At 37.0% G+C, this 20,293-nt stretch overlaps 2 protein-coding genes across 2 annotated transcripts in view; one reads left to right on the top strand and one right to left on the bottom strand.

The window, feature by feature from the left end:
• LOC149196559 (uncharacterized) overlaps positions 1 to 12,370 on the top strand; it is a 31,701-nt gene extending 19,331 nt beyond the window's left edge. The window contains exon 3 of the mRNA XM_089408338.1: positions 12,079 to 12,370. Within this exon, the coding sequence (XP_089264464.1) occupies positions 12,079 to 12,370 (292 nt within the window). The remainder of the gene's footprint in view (positions 1 to 12,078) is intronic.
• A 408-nt stretch (positions 12,371 to 12,778) lies between these two features.
• LOC149196558 (uncharacterized) lies at positions 12,779 to 19,472 on the bottom strand. The gene is made up of 2 exons (XM_089408337.1): positions 18,786 to 19,472; positions 12,779 to 13,111 (listed from the first exon to the last, which is right to left on the bottom strand). Exons 1-2 carry the CDS (start codon positions 19,470 to 19,472, stop codon positions 12,779 to 12,781), a joined length of 1,020 nt encoding a protein of 339 aa, XP_089264463.1.
• Positions 19,473 to 20,293: the final 821 nt, after the last annotated feature.

Below are 20,293 nucleotides of genomic sequence, written 5' to 3'. Positions count from 1 at the left end.
TGGCCCCACTATTAGTCCATCATTCCACCTTACCTCGTAATCATCTCCCACTCCTTTCCTCCATAACTTAATTGCCACGTGTTGAGTGGTCTAACTGTTTTCTTCTCATCGACTCACCAAAGGTGGCCAAGTTAACTAACCACCTTTACTTATAAAATCAACTCTCACATAATCCTACAGTTTTGATCAAATCCTACTAATGAGAGAGCATGAGTAAGATGGCATACATGTGGGTAAGGTGCTTTGCTGATGATGCATGCTGGAGAGTGATGCCTCTTTGCTGTGTTTTTGTTGCATAATTTTATGTGTATTTTCCCCTTTCGATGCTTGTTTATTTCGATGTGCAGGTGATGGAGAGTGATGTTGGTGATATTTTTGCTGGTGCTGAGCTTTGGAGGAGCTTCTTCATCATTGGAGTCCTTGTTCTGAATATGGTTGCAGACTGTGTGATTTTCCTTTCACCTAAACTTTCATACTTTTTCTCAACTCTGAAGCATCAGGGATGTTGAAATGAGTGGAGAAGGGTGGTAGGGAATGATAGGTGAGAGATGTTTGCTTTGGGTATTTTTCCTCTCTCCCTCTTCTCTCTTTGTTCTGTTTTTTCTTTTTCTTTTTGTAATCTGTATTGTTTGAATTGATTACTTTGATGGATGCAGGGGTGACATGGTGATGAAAGGAATAGATATGATGTGGTAGAGTAAATGGTTTTTCATCGAGACATAGGCTTGTGTCATCCCCTTTTCCTCCGACTACCTTTCTTAGGATTTTCAAGGTGACCATAATTCCTACAGGAAACTCCTGTAGGATTACAGGGAATCCTGTAGAAAACACAAAGTTTGTGCAAGATGAGCTTGACGGGTTTAAAAGTGGAAGAATAGGTGAATAGTGGAAGATATGAGATGGGTGGATTGAAGCATGGATCTTGTAGGTCCTTCTATCCTTCTTATGCTATGCTTATCCTCCTCTTACTGATCTGCAAAAAACAATTTCCATATTTTGTATCTTTTCTTCTTTTTCCTCTTTTTTTTTTCTCTTTTATTTTTATTTTTTCCTTTTGTAAAAAAACTAGTCTCCCTTCAAGGAGGTTTTCATCCTAGTTGCCTGCCCTGGGTGCTTGAACAGAGGTTTTCACCCATTGATATTTTTATTCTCCACTTTTTTTAAAACATCTTTAGGACTCCTTAAGAGGTTTTCAACCCAACAGTGGGACTCAGGTGCCTCATGGAGGCTTTCACCTCGGTCTCTTTATTTTTTCTTTTTTTTCTTCTTTTTTTACTTTTTTCTTCAGGGACTTGGTGGGGTGGAAGATGAGAATTTCTCTACCACCATCACTATCTTTCTGATGCTATTGATGAATTCTTGCTTTGACAAGGGCTTCATTTAGATCTTTAATCTATACCCATTCACAAGCAAAGGGATGGCCTATGCATCAATGGTTCTTATCTGTACAACACCATTATCATGACACTTTTCTATTACATAAGGCCCTAACAATCTAGTCCTTTTCCATTCAAATCCTTGTATCGGGAATCATACAACAAAGCACAATTACCTTCTTGAAATTGATTGTCCTTTATATTCTTCTCATGCCAAAGTTTCCTTTGAACTTGAGTCACCTCTATGTAAAGGAGGGCCTACATCCTAGATTCATCTAACCCATTCAGGTGGAGCAATATTTCTTGTTGCATGTTGGGATCGGGTCCCCTAGGGTAAATTTTGTGGCAAAAGCCCAAGTCTTTTAGTATAAAGATGTAAATTCTCCACAAATTATGGTCGCAGAGTGTGTACTTAGTTAAATAATCATAAAAGGTTTTATCCTTCTTTATGTAAGATGAGTTGGCTTTTTGAGGATCTACCTATGGTCCATGGACCATGTGATTGTATAAATAGGTGTGTCTTAGGATTTCTAAGGGAGGTAATGAAGTTTGTCTATGGGAGAAGTCCATAAAGTTAACGAAGAATAGTAGGAAGAAATATTATGCATTTGTGTGTGTAGAGGCCTAGAGTAGAGTCCACAGTTGAGTGCATAGGGAGGTCTTGAGTCTTTAAGCTGAACTGATTATCAATAAAGAATATTATTGTAGAAATTCTTATGTTTCGCCTATTTACTTCTGTTATGAATGAATGTGCTTTATGTTATGATGAATGATGGGTTTATGAAATAATGATGTATTGATGCACGAATTTACTTGATCTATATTTTTATATGAACATAATTAATGCTAACTGTTTACAAGAGGATTATCTTGTTGTATGTTGAAGTTATCAGAAACTTAAGCCGATCTGAGTAATTACTCGGTTAAGTGTAATCTTTGAAGCGCGTAAGTAGTTTATTATCCTATTTAGGGTCCTCGAAAGCTAGTCATAGACCTTCGCAAAGATTTAGTTTATGATTCAAGGGATTTATATCGATAAGCCATAACGGCTTATTGATCTGTGCGAAAGTAGATCTATGGCACAAAACAACATCACACTGATCTATGGGTGTGGAAACTTGGTTCCAACATCCCCTCATACTACTTCGGGTGAGACGTCAGTCCATTCTCCGCAGATTGATACCAAAAGGGCCAGTAGTGTACGGATTTGTTTGGCACAACTAACTCTGAACTCGGGTCAAGACCCCATAAGCCAGCATTGCAACCTGGTGATATCTAGATCTAGTTGTGTTTCGATTCTTAATGTGTTGTATTCAAATTTAATGGACAACAGGACTTTCTTCCCATATACCAACTCATAAGGGGTGAATCCAGTGGTGGTCTACTAGGTGGTATCATTGGCCTAGGTGGCCTCAACTAATCTGTCTGCCCAATCCTTTATGCTGCTCCTAATCACTTTGGTTCGAATGCCTTCCAATGCTCTATTGGTTACCACCACTTTCGCATTAGCCAGTGGGTGGTAAGGAGTGGATGTTCTGTGGTTGATCTTGTGATGGATTAACAAATTTTCAATCATGTGAGACGTGAATTGATGACCTTGATGGGTTAATAATTCTCTAAGGTACCTGTTGTGCTATGCAACAACCCCCCCATTTTTATTATGTATAATACAAATAGGGACCCTTTTAAATTAAAATTTTCCCCTTTTTGTGAATAAAATGCCAACCTTTAGAAAATTGTCACTTTTCAAAAAACCCTTTTTAAACATATTAAAGTCTTCATTCCAAATCGCAAATCACATGATTCCTTAGTGGAAAAGTTAAGAACATTCAAAAAATACCGATATGCGGCTTGCGATTGAAATAATGGGTAGGCACCACATGTTTTTTGAAATAACATCAACCTTATCATTTGTCTTTTGGCCTTATTCAAACCCTCACCCTCGTACCTCTTTAGAGTCCCTACGGTCCTCGTTTTTTATAAGTCAATCCCCCTCATTTGGGCACCTTTGTATGAGACATCTTGATTGCATATCACACATTGAAGGATATTATGTCAGCAGCTTAAATGTTACCTATAAAACCCCCGATATTGCAATATCTCGATATTACGATCTTGTGATTTTGCGATCTTGCAATTTTGTGATCTAGCGATTTTGTGATATCGTATATCGCATATCGTAAGATCCATAAAACAAAGTTTCATTCGCTCCATAGCTTAAAATATCCAATGCGATGGATTTGATAGATTTTTAATAAGTGTTTTTGAGTTGGACACGAGTAAGGTCAGAATGAGTTAATACGGTTATCATCCCTATGCATGTAATCATGGTGTTCGTTATGGTTGATTAATGTTGAACTCGTTCCCAGATCTTTTCTCACAAAGTTCAATCATTTCATCAAATCTTTTATTTTACGTAACAATTAATTGCTGTTAGTTTTAATAGGAACTCCACTCAAATGATGTCCATTCAAAAGGTGATGCAGAAGCATACCAAGCAGTCTATTGCAGAAACTGAAAGAATAAAGATTTCATCTGTCTTTACAAATACAATATTCATTGTAGATGGAGATGCCACTACATGGCAGACTATCTATATTACGCTGGAGAATGAAAACCCTGAAGTAACAAACACTCGACCAACTGTTGACAGCACAGAACCGTCAGGAGTGAAATTTAGAGATGTTGCGTGCTCTTTCCTTCACCGAATAGCAACAATGGCTAGACTCTTGCCATACACAGATATGATAAGATGGATAGTAGAGAATAGAGAAGTTGAAGACAGACTTATCAAGACAACTAAAAATACAGTATTGGGTTCTTTCAGAGCCGAATATTTACAACAAATGTACGAGCTACACAAAATAAATTCAAACAAGATAAAGCGGGTATGTACCCCATTGCTTCTTTGGCCAATCCTTATAATTTTGCAGCCTCTATGCTATGTAGTTTGTATGGCCTCCCTAATAATTCTAAATTCTTGAACAATTGGGTTCCGTTAATTGAGGCTTGCATTAATTCTCACATTATGAATTGGGAAACCATTCTGTCTAAGAATTTGGCCAAATCAATTACTGAATATCACCAAACCAGGGCCGCCTCCTCTAGAGCAGTTCCCCAATTCTCATGTCTGCATATATCTTCAATGTGTTTTGTTTCTGCACTCATTTTCCAACCATGGGTTGGAAATGGAGTACCAATGATCCTACTCCTATCTTCCTGAGTTATAAGAAAATGTGGGAACAAGACTATATTCCACATTTTCACCAATTATGCCAGGCATTTGTTCTTCCCTTACATCAGTTAGTTTTCAACAGAAGATGTCTGAGATTCACAAAAGAAGCTATCACAGACCTTCAAGCAATCAAAAGTTATTTTCTTGAAGAATCCTTATCTTATATTAGGATATTTGGTAGCCAAGCCTTCCCACATGTGCTCCCTATGTATGTATTGGATAAACTACTGGCAAGAGAAGTAGCATACCAAACAATAGGAAATGGCCTCAAAAACACATTGAGGGAAATGAAGAAATCTTTATGGCCAAATTTTCCCCTTCAATGTGGGTCATTTACCCTTCTTACCTATGGTCATACATATAAAGAGTATGAGATCAATGCAGTCATTAAAGCTCCCCATTATACCAGCTAGGCCTTTTGATCCATAGCATATAGCAAAGAAATTCACCATTTCAGTTAAGATCAGACCTGTAACTCATGCAGTTGATGAGTTTGAAGATTTACTGGAATCTGCAGAGGACTTTAAGCAGATTCAGAATGAGTCAAGACAAAGTTCGACCCAAAGAAATTCAAAAGATTCTAGGAGTTTAGAGGATAGAGGTTAGAATACCTCCCACAATAATTTTGGATTTTTGATCATATAATTGAAACCAAGTCTGAGAAGCAGAAAAAGCCAAGCACGTCACGAGTGTAGGAAGAAGAAACAAATGACTTAGAAAAGTTGTGGGATGCATTCAACGAAAAACTATAGGCTACCCCTAATGTGTCATCAACACAAGAAACTACAGGATTTACTGGAATCTGCAGAGGACTTTAAGTAGATTCAGAATGAGTCAAGACAAAGTTCGACCCAAAGAAATTCAAAAGATTCTAGGAGTTTAGAGGATAGAGGTTAGAATACCTCCCACAATAATTTTGGATTTTTGATCATATAATTGAAACCAAGTCTCAGAAGCAGAGAAAGCCAAGCACGTCACGAGTGTAGGAAGAAGAAACAAATGACTTAGAAAAGTTGTGGGATGCATTCAACGACAAACTATAGGCTACCCCTAATGTGTCATCAACACAAGAAACTACAGGATTTCAGACCCCTCCATTGCAGATAGCAGTAGTGACCACTAAAGGTCCAAAAACACGTCTCCAAGATATAGAGGTAATCCCCGCAGATCCAACTACTGAAATTATTTTAAATGTAATAGATATCCCCCCTCTAGACGTCTTTTACATCCCTCTTCATAAATATGTTGTGAAAAGACATAGGAAGAGGAGGAGAATCGAAACTCCCTCAGAACATGAATTTATGGATGTCCTATGGAATGACACACAAATAAATCCGACTGAACATTTGACTTATCTATCTCAATTTGTCAGAGCCTAAGCTACAACAATAATCGACAAAGAAACCGAAGTCTCAGTTTTGATTAAAGAAAAGGAAGACCAGATCGTATTATTACTAGGACAATTAGATGAAGAAAGAGTCAGTGTGAATTGTCAAGCAGAGGAACAACTGTATAAGCTACAACAAGATATGGATGTACTGAAAATAAGTCATGAAAATGTCCTTATCTGCTAATAAAAAACAGATCGAGGTAAAAAGTGACCTAGAAAAGTATAAGGATATTCCTACCGTAAAGGAATTCATTAATGAAGATTTGACACTGAATACTTTACTGACAAAGCAAAAGCAGCTCTTCCTCCAACATATATCAAATATGATTCCATCTCTGAATACTAGTGAACAATTAACAAACATCATTATTGATCAAAGAATTGAGATCAATGAACTCAATTCTAAGATCTCTGATTATATTGAATGTCAGGATTCAAATGAAGGGAGAAGGTCAAGTATCCCAAAGATCGATGAAATGCATAAGGATATTCTATTCATTGATTGGGACTCATTGGTGAAATAGGCCGATCTAGCAATAGCCAGAGCATCAGGTATTTCAAAGAGCATTATCAAGACAATAAATCAAATGTTGCACACCTCTAACCTCATAAAGGAGTTTGATCCAAAAACACTGCCTGATCTTAAAGAATTAGACAAGAATTGGAAGAATAAGAGTCGACTACAAAAAGAAACAATTGAGGGGCTATCAAAAATCGACTGGGAAGCATTATGGCAACTTTTGGTCAAACCACACAGTCATATCATGACCTTGAATTTCTCCTTGGATTGAGTACAGAGAATGTTGCCACCTTTACATGATGTTATATTTGTAGGGAAGTTGAGAAAACAATTTGGGATGCCACCAAAAGTTAGGCCAATGTCCAATATTTGTGAGTTGAGAGTCAAAGTTGGTAGCAATGATTAATCAATGAAGACCTGAGTCATTTTTTAGCAGTTTTATTTTTGGAAAGTTTGATACTAGGAACGCGGAATGTTGTTTGAAACCTCCTCATAGATATTTTGTATAAGTTATTTTTAGTTAATTAAAAATACTATTTAAACCCTTCTCATGCATTTAGCGAAGGGTCCAGAATTTTATTAAGAACATTTACAAAGAGTGTGTTATTGTAAGTTTGTAGATTCCTTACTGGAATCATGGAACATGGTCTTTTCAATCAAATATTTTTTTGTTAATCATTGTTGATGCACTATTGTATTCTTTGGGATACTTATTGGTAGAAGATTGATTATGGCCTATGGTCACTAGTCAAATGAGTAGAAAGGTACACATATGGTACTATTATCATGTTTGCTAAATCTTTGTTCTAGTATTAGTGATAAGTTTATCATACATGAATTATGTATGAAATCTCCCATCTCTCTTTGAAGTATCAGTTGCACTATTGTACAATATTAGAATAGAGAGTGTCCTATTTTATATATAATCATTAGAATATGCGAATGTTTTTCACATTTCTTTTGATTAACTATTTTCTCAAAGGAATAATATTACAATATATTAACTCTATATAGTCTGCGATTGATCTATATCATCATAGATTACATAGATATCTTTTTATATCGCATAAAACCAGCAATACCCTGGGTTCAATTAAATTATATTTACTTCAAAGTTTTGCATATTAGATTAAAGTTGTGTTAATTTCTAGTTATTCTTTTGCAAATCATTAGGAAAATCCCACAAATCATATAAATCGAAAACATTGGGAAACTGGTCCCATCATATCTAGTCGGAGCCACTATCCCAAATGGAAAGGGAGTCGCTCTAAGGTCTGAACTAGGTGGTTATTCCCCTTTGTTGTTGTCACAAATTTCTAAGGCCTCAACATTTTTGGCGCTAGAAGGAGGGCCCCGACTATGAATGGCATATAGATCGAAATCTCAAACTTGAAGCCTTCATAAGAGTCAATCCCCCTCAAAAAGTTCTACAGTTTCTCGATCATATTCTAAGTCACCCACTCAGAAGTCAGAAGTCGTAGAAACTTCCCCCTCATCTCCTGAAGTATCTTGAATCTCCTACAATTAGCCTGATAAACTAGAAGTTTTTGAAGAAAGTATTACTTCTCTGTTCAGAGAAATTGGTATCCTAACGCTATCAAAAAGTGATAAACTTGGAATACCTCCCTTTGAGTTTCCAATACATTCAAAGTGTAAGAAACTTCTTGTGTCTAGATCTAAGTCTAATACAAGTGAGGGCATATCAAATTCCCCTCCATTTACTCCTTCATTCACTACACCTCCATTCACATCCTCTCATCTTTCCATTTCTTCTAGTCAAAAAATTAGTGGTACCACAAATAATGCTAGTCCAATTATAAGTTCGACATCCATACCCACTACTTCTGGATCTACTTCTATATCTTCTCAAATATTAACTCAAGTTATGGTTAATCAGCCTTGGACTAATCCTAGTGTTGTGTTGTTTGCAAACCCAGATCCTCTCCCAGATCGTCTAGAGAAATGGTTACCCAAATACAATCCAAATGATGGTCTTCCAGCTGAAGAACACATCAACAATTTTATGTTGGCCATGAATTTGAATGGGGTTGTGCATGAAGATATTGTACTGAGATTGATTCCCTATACTCTTAAAGGATCTGCAGGATAGGTAACTTTTGAACAATTGTTCCTTGCAAAATTTGGAGATGATAGAACTGTGGCATCTTTAGTCAATGCTCTCTCTAACCTAAAAACAAATTCAGGTGAAAGGATCAAATATTTCAACTCCAAATTTAACAAGTTATTAAAAAAAATCTCAGTTGCTTCTAAACCTTCTGTTGATGTACAAATAGAGTGGTACATTTCTACTTTACCTTCTAATATAGCCAATTTTGTAGATAGAGCTAATAAGACTACTCTCTCAGAAAACATGAAAGAAGCCCTAGGGAATCTTAGCCTTAGAAAAACGATCTGAGATGGAATATAAGAAATCTAAAAAGGTGATTTTTAGCCAAGAAACAGAAAAGAAAACCCCAAAGGATCCATTCGATCTTGAAGGATTTGAAAAATTCTTGAAAACTATGTCAAATGATATGATTGAAATAAAGAAACAAGTAGTTGAATCTTGAGTTCCTAAGAAACCATATCACCCATACAATAGAAGTCCTGCTTCACCATCTGAGCCTCCGAATGTGATTTCAAGTGCCAAATCAGAATAAGATGCTGAAGATGCCTCAGCAACTGAAGAAGAAATAGAACCTGAAGAAGAAGTTGAATTGAATGGGTTATGGGACATTATTCTTCCCACCGAAGAAGAAAGAGAAGCTATGCCCATATCTACAAGGAGAGAAATATTTGCTAACTCAACTGTAGTAGTTCAAAAACAGAAATCTCCTCCCACAAAGGAGAACATAGTGAATAAAAAATCTAAAACTGTTCAAAATGACCCTATGCCCCTAGATAATTCTAAAACTCTAATAGTTTCATATACAATGGAATATAATATAATTGAATACATGAAAAAGACAAAAGCAAACATTTCATTATATGAAATGACCAAATTGAAACAACAACTGAAAATCTTACTAAGAGTGCTTAATGAAGTTCTCGTATATCCCATGCCACCACCGGTGATAGCTCAAGCTGATAAAGGTACGGGAAACCTCCCTCACCTACAAACAAGGTAAGCCTAGATGATCTTGTTTTGATTGGTGATAGATCTAAGTCTCACACTCCTTTCCTTTTGACTTATGAGATTTTTAATAAAAATGTTCATAATTGTCTCATCGATTTAGGAGCTTCCTCGAATATCATGCCAAGATCTGTGTGCGTGGAACTTAACGTTACCCCTCAAAAGTTTGTTGTGCATATAGTCCAATTAGACAGAAAAAATGTCGATGTTGTTGGAGAAATTTTATCAATATCAATTAAATTATCATCCAACCCAAAGATACTACAAGTGATTGATGTCTTAGTAGCAGACATCCCTGATTTTTATGGTCTAATTTTAAGCAGGGTTTGGGCTGAGAAAGTACATGGATATTTCGAAACCGATTGGTCACACATGTGGTTACCATATAATGGTAAACCAAATCAAGTTAGAGTTGACCGTGAAAAATTCATGAAACATAAAGTCACTGAATCAGAAGGAGCGAATGAGCCAGTGATTTTCACTAATAATATTATTGGAAATTATTTTGTTGAATCATTCCTTGGATCATTCAATGCCCAAACCTCACCTTTCCCAAAAAATACTGTTACTTCTCAGGTTGAAATTTTCTCTCAATCAGACACTTCTAAATGTATTAATTTAAGTAATAAAACTTTAGATCATTATTTATTCTGGAATCTATACTTTGAAGATTCAAAATTAGATGAAGATTCAAAATTAGACGAGGACTAATCAACAATCTAGTTGTAATATATTTAGATGGCATCACTCTCTATTCTAAAAATAGAAACAACCATATCAGCCACCTAAAACAAATCTTTGACAGATGTGAGAAACTAGCCATTTCTTTGAATCCTAAAAATTCTTATTTCGGCTAGCAGAAAGTAAATTATTAGGATTCGTGGTATCTAAGAACATTCCCCTGCCTCAACACAAAAACGATGCAATCCTTTTTAGGACAAATCAATTTTGTAAAAAGATTTATTCCTGATTTTTCTCAAATCATCTTACCCCTACACTCAATGATCTAAAAAAATGCAACTTATAAATGGAGAAAAGGCGAGAAAGATTCTTTTGAGTTAATAAAGAATGCCATCATTTAGGCTCCTTAACTCCCAATTTCCTAAAACCATTTGTATTATACACATTCTCTTATGATACTTCTTACATGGCAGTTTTGACACAGGTAAGTGATGACAACGTTGAAGCACCAATTTCATTTGTTAGTTCTAACTTACAAGGTGCTGAACTAAATTATTCAACTATGGAGAAACAAGCCTTTGTTGTATTTAAAACTTTACAACATTTCAAACATTTCCTCCTAAAAACACACACTAAGATAATAATCCCTTACCCGTTGTAAGGCCACTGTTATTCCACAGAGAAGTAGGAGAAAAGAGAGCAAATTGGCTTACTACACTTGAGTAATGAGTAATATGATATAGAAATACATCGTGCTAAAATTATTAGATTTCAAGACTTTTGCATAATACTAACAGGAGCCTATCATCTAACAACATAGGACGAACAATCTACTAAAGCGCAATTATATCTCAATTATACAGCTAAGCGTGCTCTAAGGCTTAAAGCGAATCAGTATAAGCAAATTAGTGCAATAATGTTTAGCGTAGGATTCTATGGCTCCAGAATCAAGATTTGTTTTGCGTAAGATTCTTTGGTTTGAAGAATTCGGAATTGTTTAGGGCAAGATTCTCTGGTTCCAAAATTGGGAATTTTTTAATAATGAGCAGTTAAGCTCAAAGATGTTAATGCACAAAAGATGGCAAATCACTGCAGTCACTTTTAACATCAGTTTTTATGTCAAAAGAGTGGAATTATTTAATAAAGATCAATAAGCTTAATTATAGGTTATACTCAGCTAGATTTTCTTAATCAGCTAGTTCAAGAGCGTTGTCCCTTATGAATTTAAATAATCTGAAAAAATAGCAGAGAGTTTCGAACATTGTGACTGTTTAGTGCTTTTGTTTTCTAGGTTTAGTCAAGTTTCAGTTCACTTGAAAATTTCCATGATCTCCATTTGTATAGACTAATCATATTTAATATTATTGTAGGTTAAGTACACTCAAGTATTCATGATATTCTTAATCTACTGGTAATAAAATAATACAACTTTTTAAAATATTTTAAGTAATAAAATAATACAATTTTTTAAAATATTTTAAAGTATTACACAAAAGTTTTATGGCCAGATTCACAATTACCGTCAATACAAATTTTGGATATAGCGAACTCACCTCTGACAATTTTGATTCAACTGTAAACATCACATAAAATTTTATTGCAAGCAATTTATTGAAAACCTCTAATAATTTTTATTACAAACAAATTTTAGGATTTCGCCCCGAATATTGGGTTATAGATTGTTTACTTACCCAAACAAAGATTGCAGTGAATGACTATGAGAAATGCGTAGATAATAAGCAGGACTAAGAACAGCCACCGCCCTCCCTCGGCTGCTTCCGGAACTCCTCTCCGCATCAACCAGAACCAACTACGAAAACTCTATCAATATTCTCACAAAAACCTCCTCCGTGGCGATCATTATAAAATCATTGATGTGATTGATTGGCGTCCTTTGGAAATGAAGCCACGACGGTCTTTTAATTCAAACGCACGGCGGCGTACAGTAGTTCTTCCCATTCAGTTTTTCGATTCAAACGCACAGCGGCACACGGTAGCTCTTCCTATTCAGCTTCCCGGATGTTCCGATGCATAAGATATGATATGTTCCATGGCTACATGTCCGTAGATATGCTTTGCACATTCTCCCCGTATTTAATCTCATCCGTCCAAATGTCAGCTCTTCCACCCAGGTTGAAATTGGGGAAGCATCAAATATAAGCTAGTAAGCTACAGTCTACCAGCTACAACGATTGAATACGTCAACAATCAATCGAGTTTGAACCTACGTGAATTAATCGTCTAATGGGCAGACTGTCTTTCTGTTAAATTTGATAGTTGTTCAGTTCCAAACTCATTATCATTTGCAGTAGCATTATCTCTTGAAGCTCATGGTTCGTCATTGCTTACCAGATAATCATTTGCATTAATAACGACCCACCCATCATCGTCATTTTAATTAGAAACTCATTGCTGGTCATCCGTTACCAGATAATCATTTGGATTAATGAGATGCTGACGGTTGGCCATCGCTTACCAGATAATCTAACTCCAGTTCTTCTAATCTTCTCTCTGATATCAATGAACAGGCCATTGGAATCAATATGTTCGCATCCAAAGCCTCCTCTGGGAAGCCTCGCAGAAATGTTAGGAGATCGTGAAAATGCAATTTTAACATATGATTCTGAAAGAACATGAGCAGGGCCAAGCCCAATCCAAAAACGGTCTTAATACCCTCGAAGAGGAAAACATCCCAAATACGAACAGCTAATCGAAATGGCAAGTCTGCGGAGAAAGCAGTCATGAACCAACTGCTTGAATACATCACTGGCGTGATCTGTTGGAATGGTAATTTCAACTTGCAGATTTTTTCCTCTGCGATGCGATCGCAGATCGCATATCGCACTTCCCTTCTTGTCAACCTTCACCGTGTCCTTTGATTATCTGCGATGCGATATTTGCGATGCGATCGCAGATCGCAGATCGCATGATTTAAAGGTTATAGAGGCGGTGGCACATCCTCTCTCTTCTTGCGATGCGATGGTGTGATAAGCCATGCATTAAATTCAAATAGGATATTTTGAGCCGTGTAATAAATGATATTTACTAGGGTTGGTAAATGTAGGTGAAATCTTAAATTTTACTATTTTTTTATTTTCACGGAAGTGGGGAAAAGCAACACGTATTGTAAAGATATTTTGTGTTGTTCAATATATAAAAACAAAAATGCAAGAGTAGAGTGAGTGTAGAGAGTATTAGAAAGAAGAGCTCTTTCTTCTCTGCAACGCACAGCAGTGCTGAAGATGTAATTTTCTGAGTTAGTGGAATCAAATTCTGGAACTGAAGTTCCTGTTGTAAATCCCTCTGAGTCGAGGAAGATAAATTCTGTAACAGTTTTTATTTTTATTATTATTGTTTTATATAATAAAGATCCTGTAGTAGAAACAGAGCGTTGTTCTCTGTGTTTTTTTTTTGTGTGTTTGAAATGAACAGAAATTTCCAACATGGTATCAGAGCTAGTCTAGGCACTCAGTGAATAAAAAAAAAACAGAGTTGGTTTTTTCACTGTAGGAGCTGTAAGAAGCTTACTGAGCAGATTTTCTCCAGCAGAAAAAGTTTTTGCTTGTTGTTTTTTTTACAGTCAGTATCCCTTCTTTATTTTTTACAAGTTAAGATGGCAGATGTTGGAACTGGTTTGACAAATCCCCAACTGCCTCAGTTTAATGGGAAAAATTACAGTTATTGGTCCATAACAATGAAAGCATTGTTTGCTTCTCAAGGAATATGGGAGCTGGTTGAAACAAGCTATGCTGAACCGACAAATGCAACAGCGTTGGCTGCTTTGACAGCAGCAGAAAGAGACCAGTTGAAGAGTGACAAGAAGAAGGATTCCAAAGCCCTCTTTTTCCTCTTCCAATCAGTGCATGAAAGTGTTTTTCCGCGGATTGTAGCAGCAACAAAATCCAAGGAGGCATGGGATATTCTCAAAACTGCCTATCAAGGCATGGAGAAGGTGAAGACTGCAAACTTGCAGATGTTGAGGAAAGATTTTGAAAATCTCAGCATGAAGGAATCTGAAACAATAGATTCATTCTTCACTCAGGTTATTGGCTTAATAACCCAGATAAGGTCTCACGGTGAGATTCTTGAAGAAAGAAGGATTGTAGAGAAAATCTTGAGATGTTTACCCTCAAGGTTTGAATCTATTGTGGTAGCAATAGAAGAAACAAAAGATCTCTCACAGTTCACGGTAGATGAGCTGAGTGCTTCTCTATTGTCTCATGAACATAGACTGAGTAGAGGAACAGATTCCTCTTTTGAGCAAGCATTCAAGACTCAGATGTCCTTTGGCCAAGGAAGAGGTCGAGGCAGAACAAATAACAGAGGTCGTGGAAGAAGCCAAAACAGAGGCAGCAATTATCCTGCAAGCACAAGCGGAAGGAGCTGCAATCAGAACCAAGATGAAGGTTCAACCAAACAGCAAGCTCATGGACAAAGGTATGACAAATCCCAAGTCCAATGTCATTATTGTAAGAAATATGGGCACTATGCCAATGAATGTAGGAAAAGCAAAATGACATGAATAATAGGCAGAATGCAAATTTTGCAAATGAAGAAGATAAGAACCCAAAGAACATGTTGTTAACATGTAACATAGCACAAGACAAACAAGAAGATTTTTGGTTCTTAGACTCAGGTTGTAGTAATCACATGACTGGAAATATTGCAATGTTTGCCAATCTAGATGAAAATGTGAAATCTGAGGTAACAACAGGGACTGATGATACGATATCTGTCAAGGGTAAGGGCAGAGTCAGTATCCGAGCAACAAATGGAGAACAGATGATTGTGCCAGATGTATACTATGTACCTGGTTTGAAATGTAATCTTTTGAGCATTGGACAGCTCATTAACAAAGGTTACAACGTGTTCTTCAAATATGATTTGTGTACTATCAGAGACATCCCTCCAAGTAAGAAGATCATTTCACAGGTGCAAATGACCAGCAATAGAATGTTTCCTCTCAAACTCAGGGCAGATTTGAAGGAAGGCAGAACTATTGCGGCTGTAACACAAGAAGTCTTTCAGGAAGAAGTGAAAGATGTGAATTGGTTGTGGAATTTGAGATTTGGACATCTCAATTTCGGAGGCCTGAATCTGTTGCACAGAAAGGGAATGGTAAAGGGATTACCATTGATCGAGAAACTAGACAGCCTGTGTGAAGGCTGCATCTTGGGCAAGCAACACAAAGAAATCTTTCGAGCAGGAAAGAGTATAAGGGAAAAAGCACCATTGGAAATTGTTCACTCCGATGTGTGTGGACTGATGCAAACACAATCATTTGGTGGAAATAAATATGTTTTAACTTTCATTGATGATTACACCAGAAAGACATGGGTGTATATGCTGAAACAGAAGAGTGAAGTGTTTGAGAAATTCCGCCACTTCAAAACTCTTGTTGAGAAGCAGTGTGGGCATTATATCAAAGTGCTCAGAACAGATAGAGGAGGAGATTACATCTCCCAAGACTTTCTGTGTTTTTGCAGAGAGAATGGCATACAAAAGCAGTTCACCGCGAGGTATACACCTCAGCAGAACGTTGTTGCCGAAAGAAAGAATAGGACCATTCTTGACATGGTCAGAAGTATGCTGAAGGCAAAACACTTGCCGCATGAGTATTGGGTAGAAGCTATTACTTGCGCAGTTTACATCTTGAATAGATGCCCAACTAAAGCTGTCATGAACAGAATACCAGAAGAAGCATGGAGTGGTCAAAAGCAAACTGTCACTCACATGAGAGTATTCGGTTGTGTGGCATATGCACATGTACCGGATCAACTAAGGAAGAAGCTTGACAGTAAGGGGGAGAAGTGTGTCTTTATTGGCTATTGTGATGAGTCAAAAGCATACAAACTCTATAACCCATCCACCAAGAAATTGATAGTAAGCAGAGATGTGCAGTTCATTGAAGATGAAGCTTGGGATGGAAGCTTAGAGAAGACAGTGAATGTGAAGACAATTGTGTCTCACGAAGAAGAAGAGGAAGGGACAGCAACAAATAATCCTTCCTTGGTGGCCCCTCCTACACCACAGCAAGTACAACAAACCACACCACAAACTTGAATTCGAACAACCTCAAGAAGTCAAGGAAGTGCTTCTCCAAGCACATCACAGGGATCAGAAATACCCTCAAGTTCGGATGGAACTCCAAGTACACCAAGAAGGCCAAGATTCAGAAATCTGAATGAGATTTATGAACAAGGAGAGGTAAGTAACAATACCGGTCTGAATTCATTATTCGCTTTATATTGTCATGTTGATGACCCAGTCCATTTTGAAGATGTTGTAAATGAAGATAAATGGATTGAAGCAATGAATGAAGAAATTGGTGCAATTGAGAAGAGTAAAACATGGGAGTTAGTGGACCTCCCTGTAGGCAAAGATGCCATTGGAGTTAAGTGGGTCTATAAGACTAAAAGCAATGCTAAAGGCAAGATTGACAGGCACAAAGCAAGACTTGTTGTGAAAGGCTACAAGCAGCAACAAGGCAAAGACTATGATGAAACCTTTGCACCAGTAGCAAGGATGGAAACAGTCAGAACAGTGTTGTCTATTGCGGCACAACACAAATGGAAGATTTATCAGATGGATGTTAAATCTGCATTCCTGAATGGAGTGTTGAAAGAAGAGGTTTACGTTGATCAACCTCCGGGCTATGAAGTTGAAGGCCAAGAGCATAAAGTTTGTAAACTAAAGAAGGCTCTTTATGGGCTGAAACAAGCTCCAAGAGCATGGTACAGCAGAATAGATGCTTACCTGATTGAGAATGGGTTTGACAAGTGTGATGGTGAACCCACACTCTACATAAAGGAGAATGACGGTAAGATTCTTATCGTTGTTCTATATGTAGATGATTTGATTTTTACAAGCAATGATGCTTCTCTCATTGCTGATTTTAAAGCAGTCATGAAAAGTGAATTTGAAATGACTGACTTGGGCTTCTTAAGATATTTTCTTGGAATTGAAGTAGACCAAAGTGAAAATGGCGTTTTCATTTCTCAAGATAAATATGTAGAAGCAGTGTTAAAGAGATTTAACATGCAGAACAGCAAGGCAGCTGTGACTCCAACTGTAGTGGGGTTGAAATTGACCAAAGAAGACAGCAGCAAGGATTTTGATCCAAAATTGTACAAGAGCATAGTTGGCAGTCTTATGTACTTGACTGCAACTAGGCCGGACATTATGCACGCTGTGAGCTTGATCTCTAGATTTATGGAAAGACCAAAAGAGACTCATTGGCAGGCAGCCAAGAGGATTCTAAGGTATGTGAATGGAACGAAGGGGTTTGGTATTTTATACTCCTCTTCTAAAAGTTTCATGTTGACAGGTTACACTGACAGTGATTGGGCTGGAAGTGTTGATGATAGGAAAAGCACATCAGGATATGTGTTTCATATGGGATCGGGAGCCATCTCATGGGCTTCCAAGAAGCAACCAGTTGTGGCTTTGTCAACAGCAGAGGCAGAGTATGTGGCAGCAACAGCAGCAGCATGCCAAGCAGTATGGCTGAGAAGAGTTCTCAGAGACTTGTGTCATGAACAAGGAAAGGGCACAACCATTTACTGTGACAATAGCTCAGCAATAGCATTGTCTAAAAATTCTGTTTTTCATAAAAGAACAAAGCACATAGACACCAAATTTCACTTCATACGTGAATTGGTTAACAATGGTGAGATTGTTTTGCAGCACTGCAGAACAGAGGATCAGCTAGCTGACATCCTGACAAAACCATTGGCAAAGAAAAGCTTTGATCATTTCAGGAAATGCCTGGGTATGCAGAAAAAACCCAGCAGTTAAAATTAAAGGGGAGTGTTGGAATGGTAATTTCAACTTGCAGATTTTTTCCTCTGCGATGCGATCGCAGATCGCATATCGCACTTCCCTTCTTGTCAACCTTCACCGTGTCCTTTGATTATCTGCGATGCGATCGCGGATCGCAGATCGCATGATTTAAAGGTTATAGAGGCGGTGGCACATCCTCTCTCTTCTTGCGATGCGATGGTGTGATAAGCCATGCATTAAATTCAAATAGGATATTTTGAGCCGTGTAATAAATGATATTTACTAGGGTTGGTAAATGTAGGTGAAATCTTAAATTTTACTATTTTTTTATTTTCACGGAAGTGGGGAAAAGCAACACGTATTGTAAAGATATTTTGTGTTGTTCAATATATAAAAACAAAAATGCAAGAGTAGAGTGAGTGTAGAGAGTATTAGAAAGAAGAGCTCTTTCTTCTCTGCAACGCACAGCAGTGCTGAAGATGTAATTTTCTGAGTTAGTGGAGTCAAATTCTGGAACTGAAGTTCCTGTTGTAATTCCCTCTGAGTCGAGGAAGATAAATTCTGTAACAGTTTTTATTTTTATTATTATTGTTTTATATAATAAAGATCCTGTAGTAGAAACAGAGCGTTGTTCTCTGTGTTTTTTTTTTTGTGTGTTTGAAATGAACAGAAATTTCCAACATGATCATCTGTCGCTCGAAATGCCTAGCTAGTTTGGGCAGCTGCTCCTTCACAAGCATTTCGAACTGAAAGAAATATTGGTGAAGTAGAGGCAGGTCTTTTAAATATAAACCTCGAATTTGCATACATTTGAACAGTGCAACCATAACCCAAAAGGCTTCCTCCTCATTCATGTGAAGCAGAAGCATTCCCGCTATGAAACTCATCCCCTGCGTATATCCCACGTCTTTGTCGTAAACTGAATACGCCTTCAAAACATTGTGGAGAGACCTCTGCCCGGGCCCGTCTGTCGTTCGAAATAATTGGTGTGATGTCAAAGTGCGATGAATGTCTTTAACGATATGTTTCTCTGAGTCTGACTCATTGCGGAGGAGTTGTGAGTAAATTCTTGGGTTTACCAGCAAAAGATCGCGGCCGCCTGAAATCAATTGCCAAACGTCACCCCTCATGGATTTGGTAATGCCATACCTGATGCGCCTTTTAATTTCATGGGCGTTATTTTGCAAGCAGAGCTTCCAATCCAGAGCAATGGTTGAGCACCGTTTGCTACGTAGTTCTTGCTTCCTTTCATTACCCGCATTTTCGGTTGATGTCTTTGTAGAGTAATGTGCAATAAGATTAACGTTATCATCGTCAAATTTGTCACTGGCCTGTTTTTCGTCCATTCCATTCATTTTTTTTAAGACAATTTTACGGAACAGGAGGAAGTTTGGTCCACTAATCGATCTGTGTGAATGTTATATCGAACAGAGATGAAACTGCTATATTGTTTATTAGAAAGGTTAGCGGATGATTAAATAAACGTATAAACCAATATTTCATACAAATAGATTGACGCCGACGCCAATTGTATTGTTTTTTAAGCTTATAATTTGGCCACATTGGAATATTTTTGGTTAAGGGTGTACATCTTGTTTGTTTAAAATGTGTTTTAATACATGAATTACAAATTTTGAATCAAACTGACTTATTAAAAAACGTGTTTAAGATAAAAACTACTTGAAAATTAAATACACTTTAAATTATCGTGTGACCTAGCCAGAAAGTCAAAGTTGGCTTTGTAAAACGAACGTCCCCAAATGATGACTTCACTGTAGGGTCAGGTTATTAGATGGCTCTCAAAATTAATCTTGATTGCAAGTTTTCTCAAACTTATACTATATTGAATGAGTGAGTGATAAATCTTATGTTTCCTAAAATTTAGATTAGGTGTATATTCATTATATTTTATCTATATCACACACTAAAAAAACTCTATTTTATCTATATTTTATTTGTATTTATCTATAAAAAACTCACACAGAAATCAATATCACTTTTGGCATTTTTGGAGCAAACAAATTACAATGATTCAATAACCCATGATAATTTCTTGGTAGAAATAGGACTAACAGAAATTCAGTACATAAAACTATTACAATGTACAATGAAGCAATCAACAAATTTCCAGAAACAAAAACCTTCTCACATTTGGAATAACATTTTTGCAAAGGAC

The sequence above is a fragment of the Pinus tabuliformis genome, chromosome 2_2, assembly GCF_031772625.1.
Source record: "Pinus tabuliformis cultivar Carrire ecotype Pingquan chromosome 2_2, CPIR1, whole genome shotgun sequence".
In the NCBI taxonomy this organism is placed as follows: Eukaryota; Viridiplantae; Streptophyta; class Pinopsida; order Pinales; family Pinaceae; genus Pinus; species Pinus tabuliformis.
The sequence above is the reverse complement of the archived record's forward strand: the minus strand, read 5'-3'. Positions and strand labels throughout refer to the sequence as shown.

Bases quoted from the DNA above. Each gene is read 5' to 3' on its own strand.
- LOC149196558 (XM_089408337.1), bottom strand. From the start codon at position 19,472: ATGAATGGAATGGACGAAAAACAGGCCAGTGACAAATTTGACGATGAT. The intron at 13,112-18,785 runs GTTCATTTCAAA...CCATTCCAACAG, and splicing joins TGATCATGTTGGAAATTTCT to ATCACGCCAGTGATGTATTC.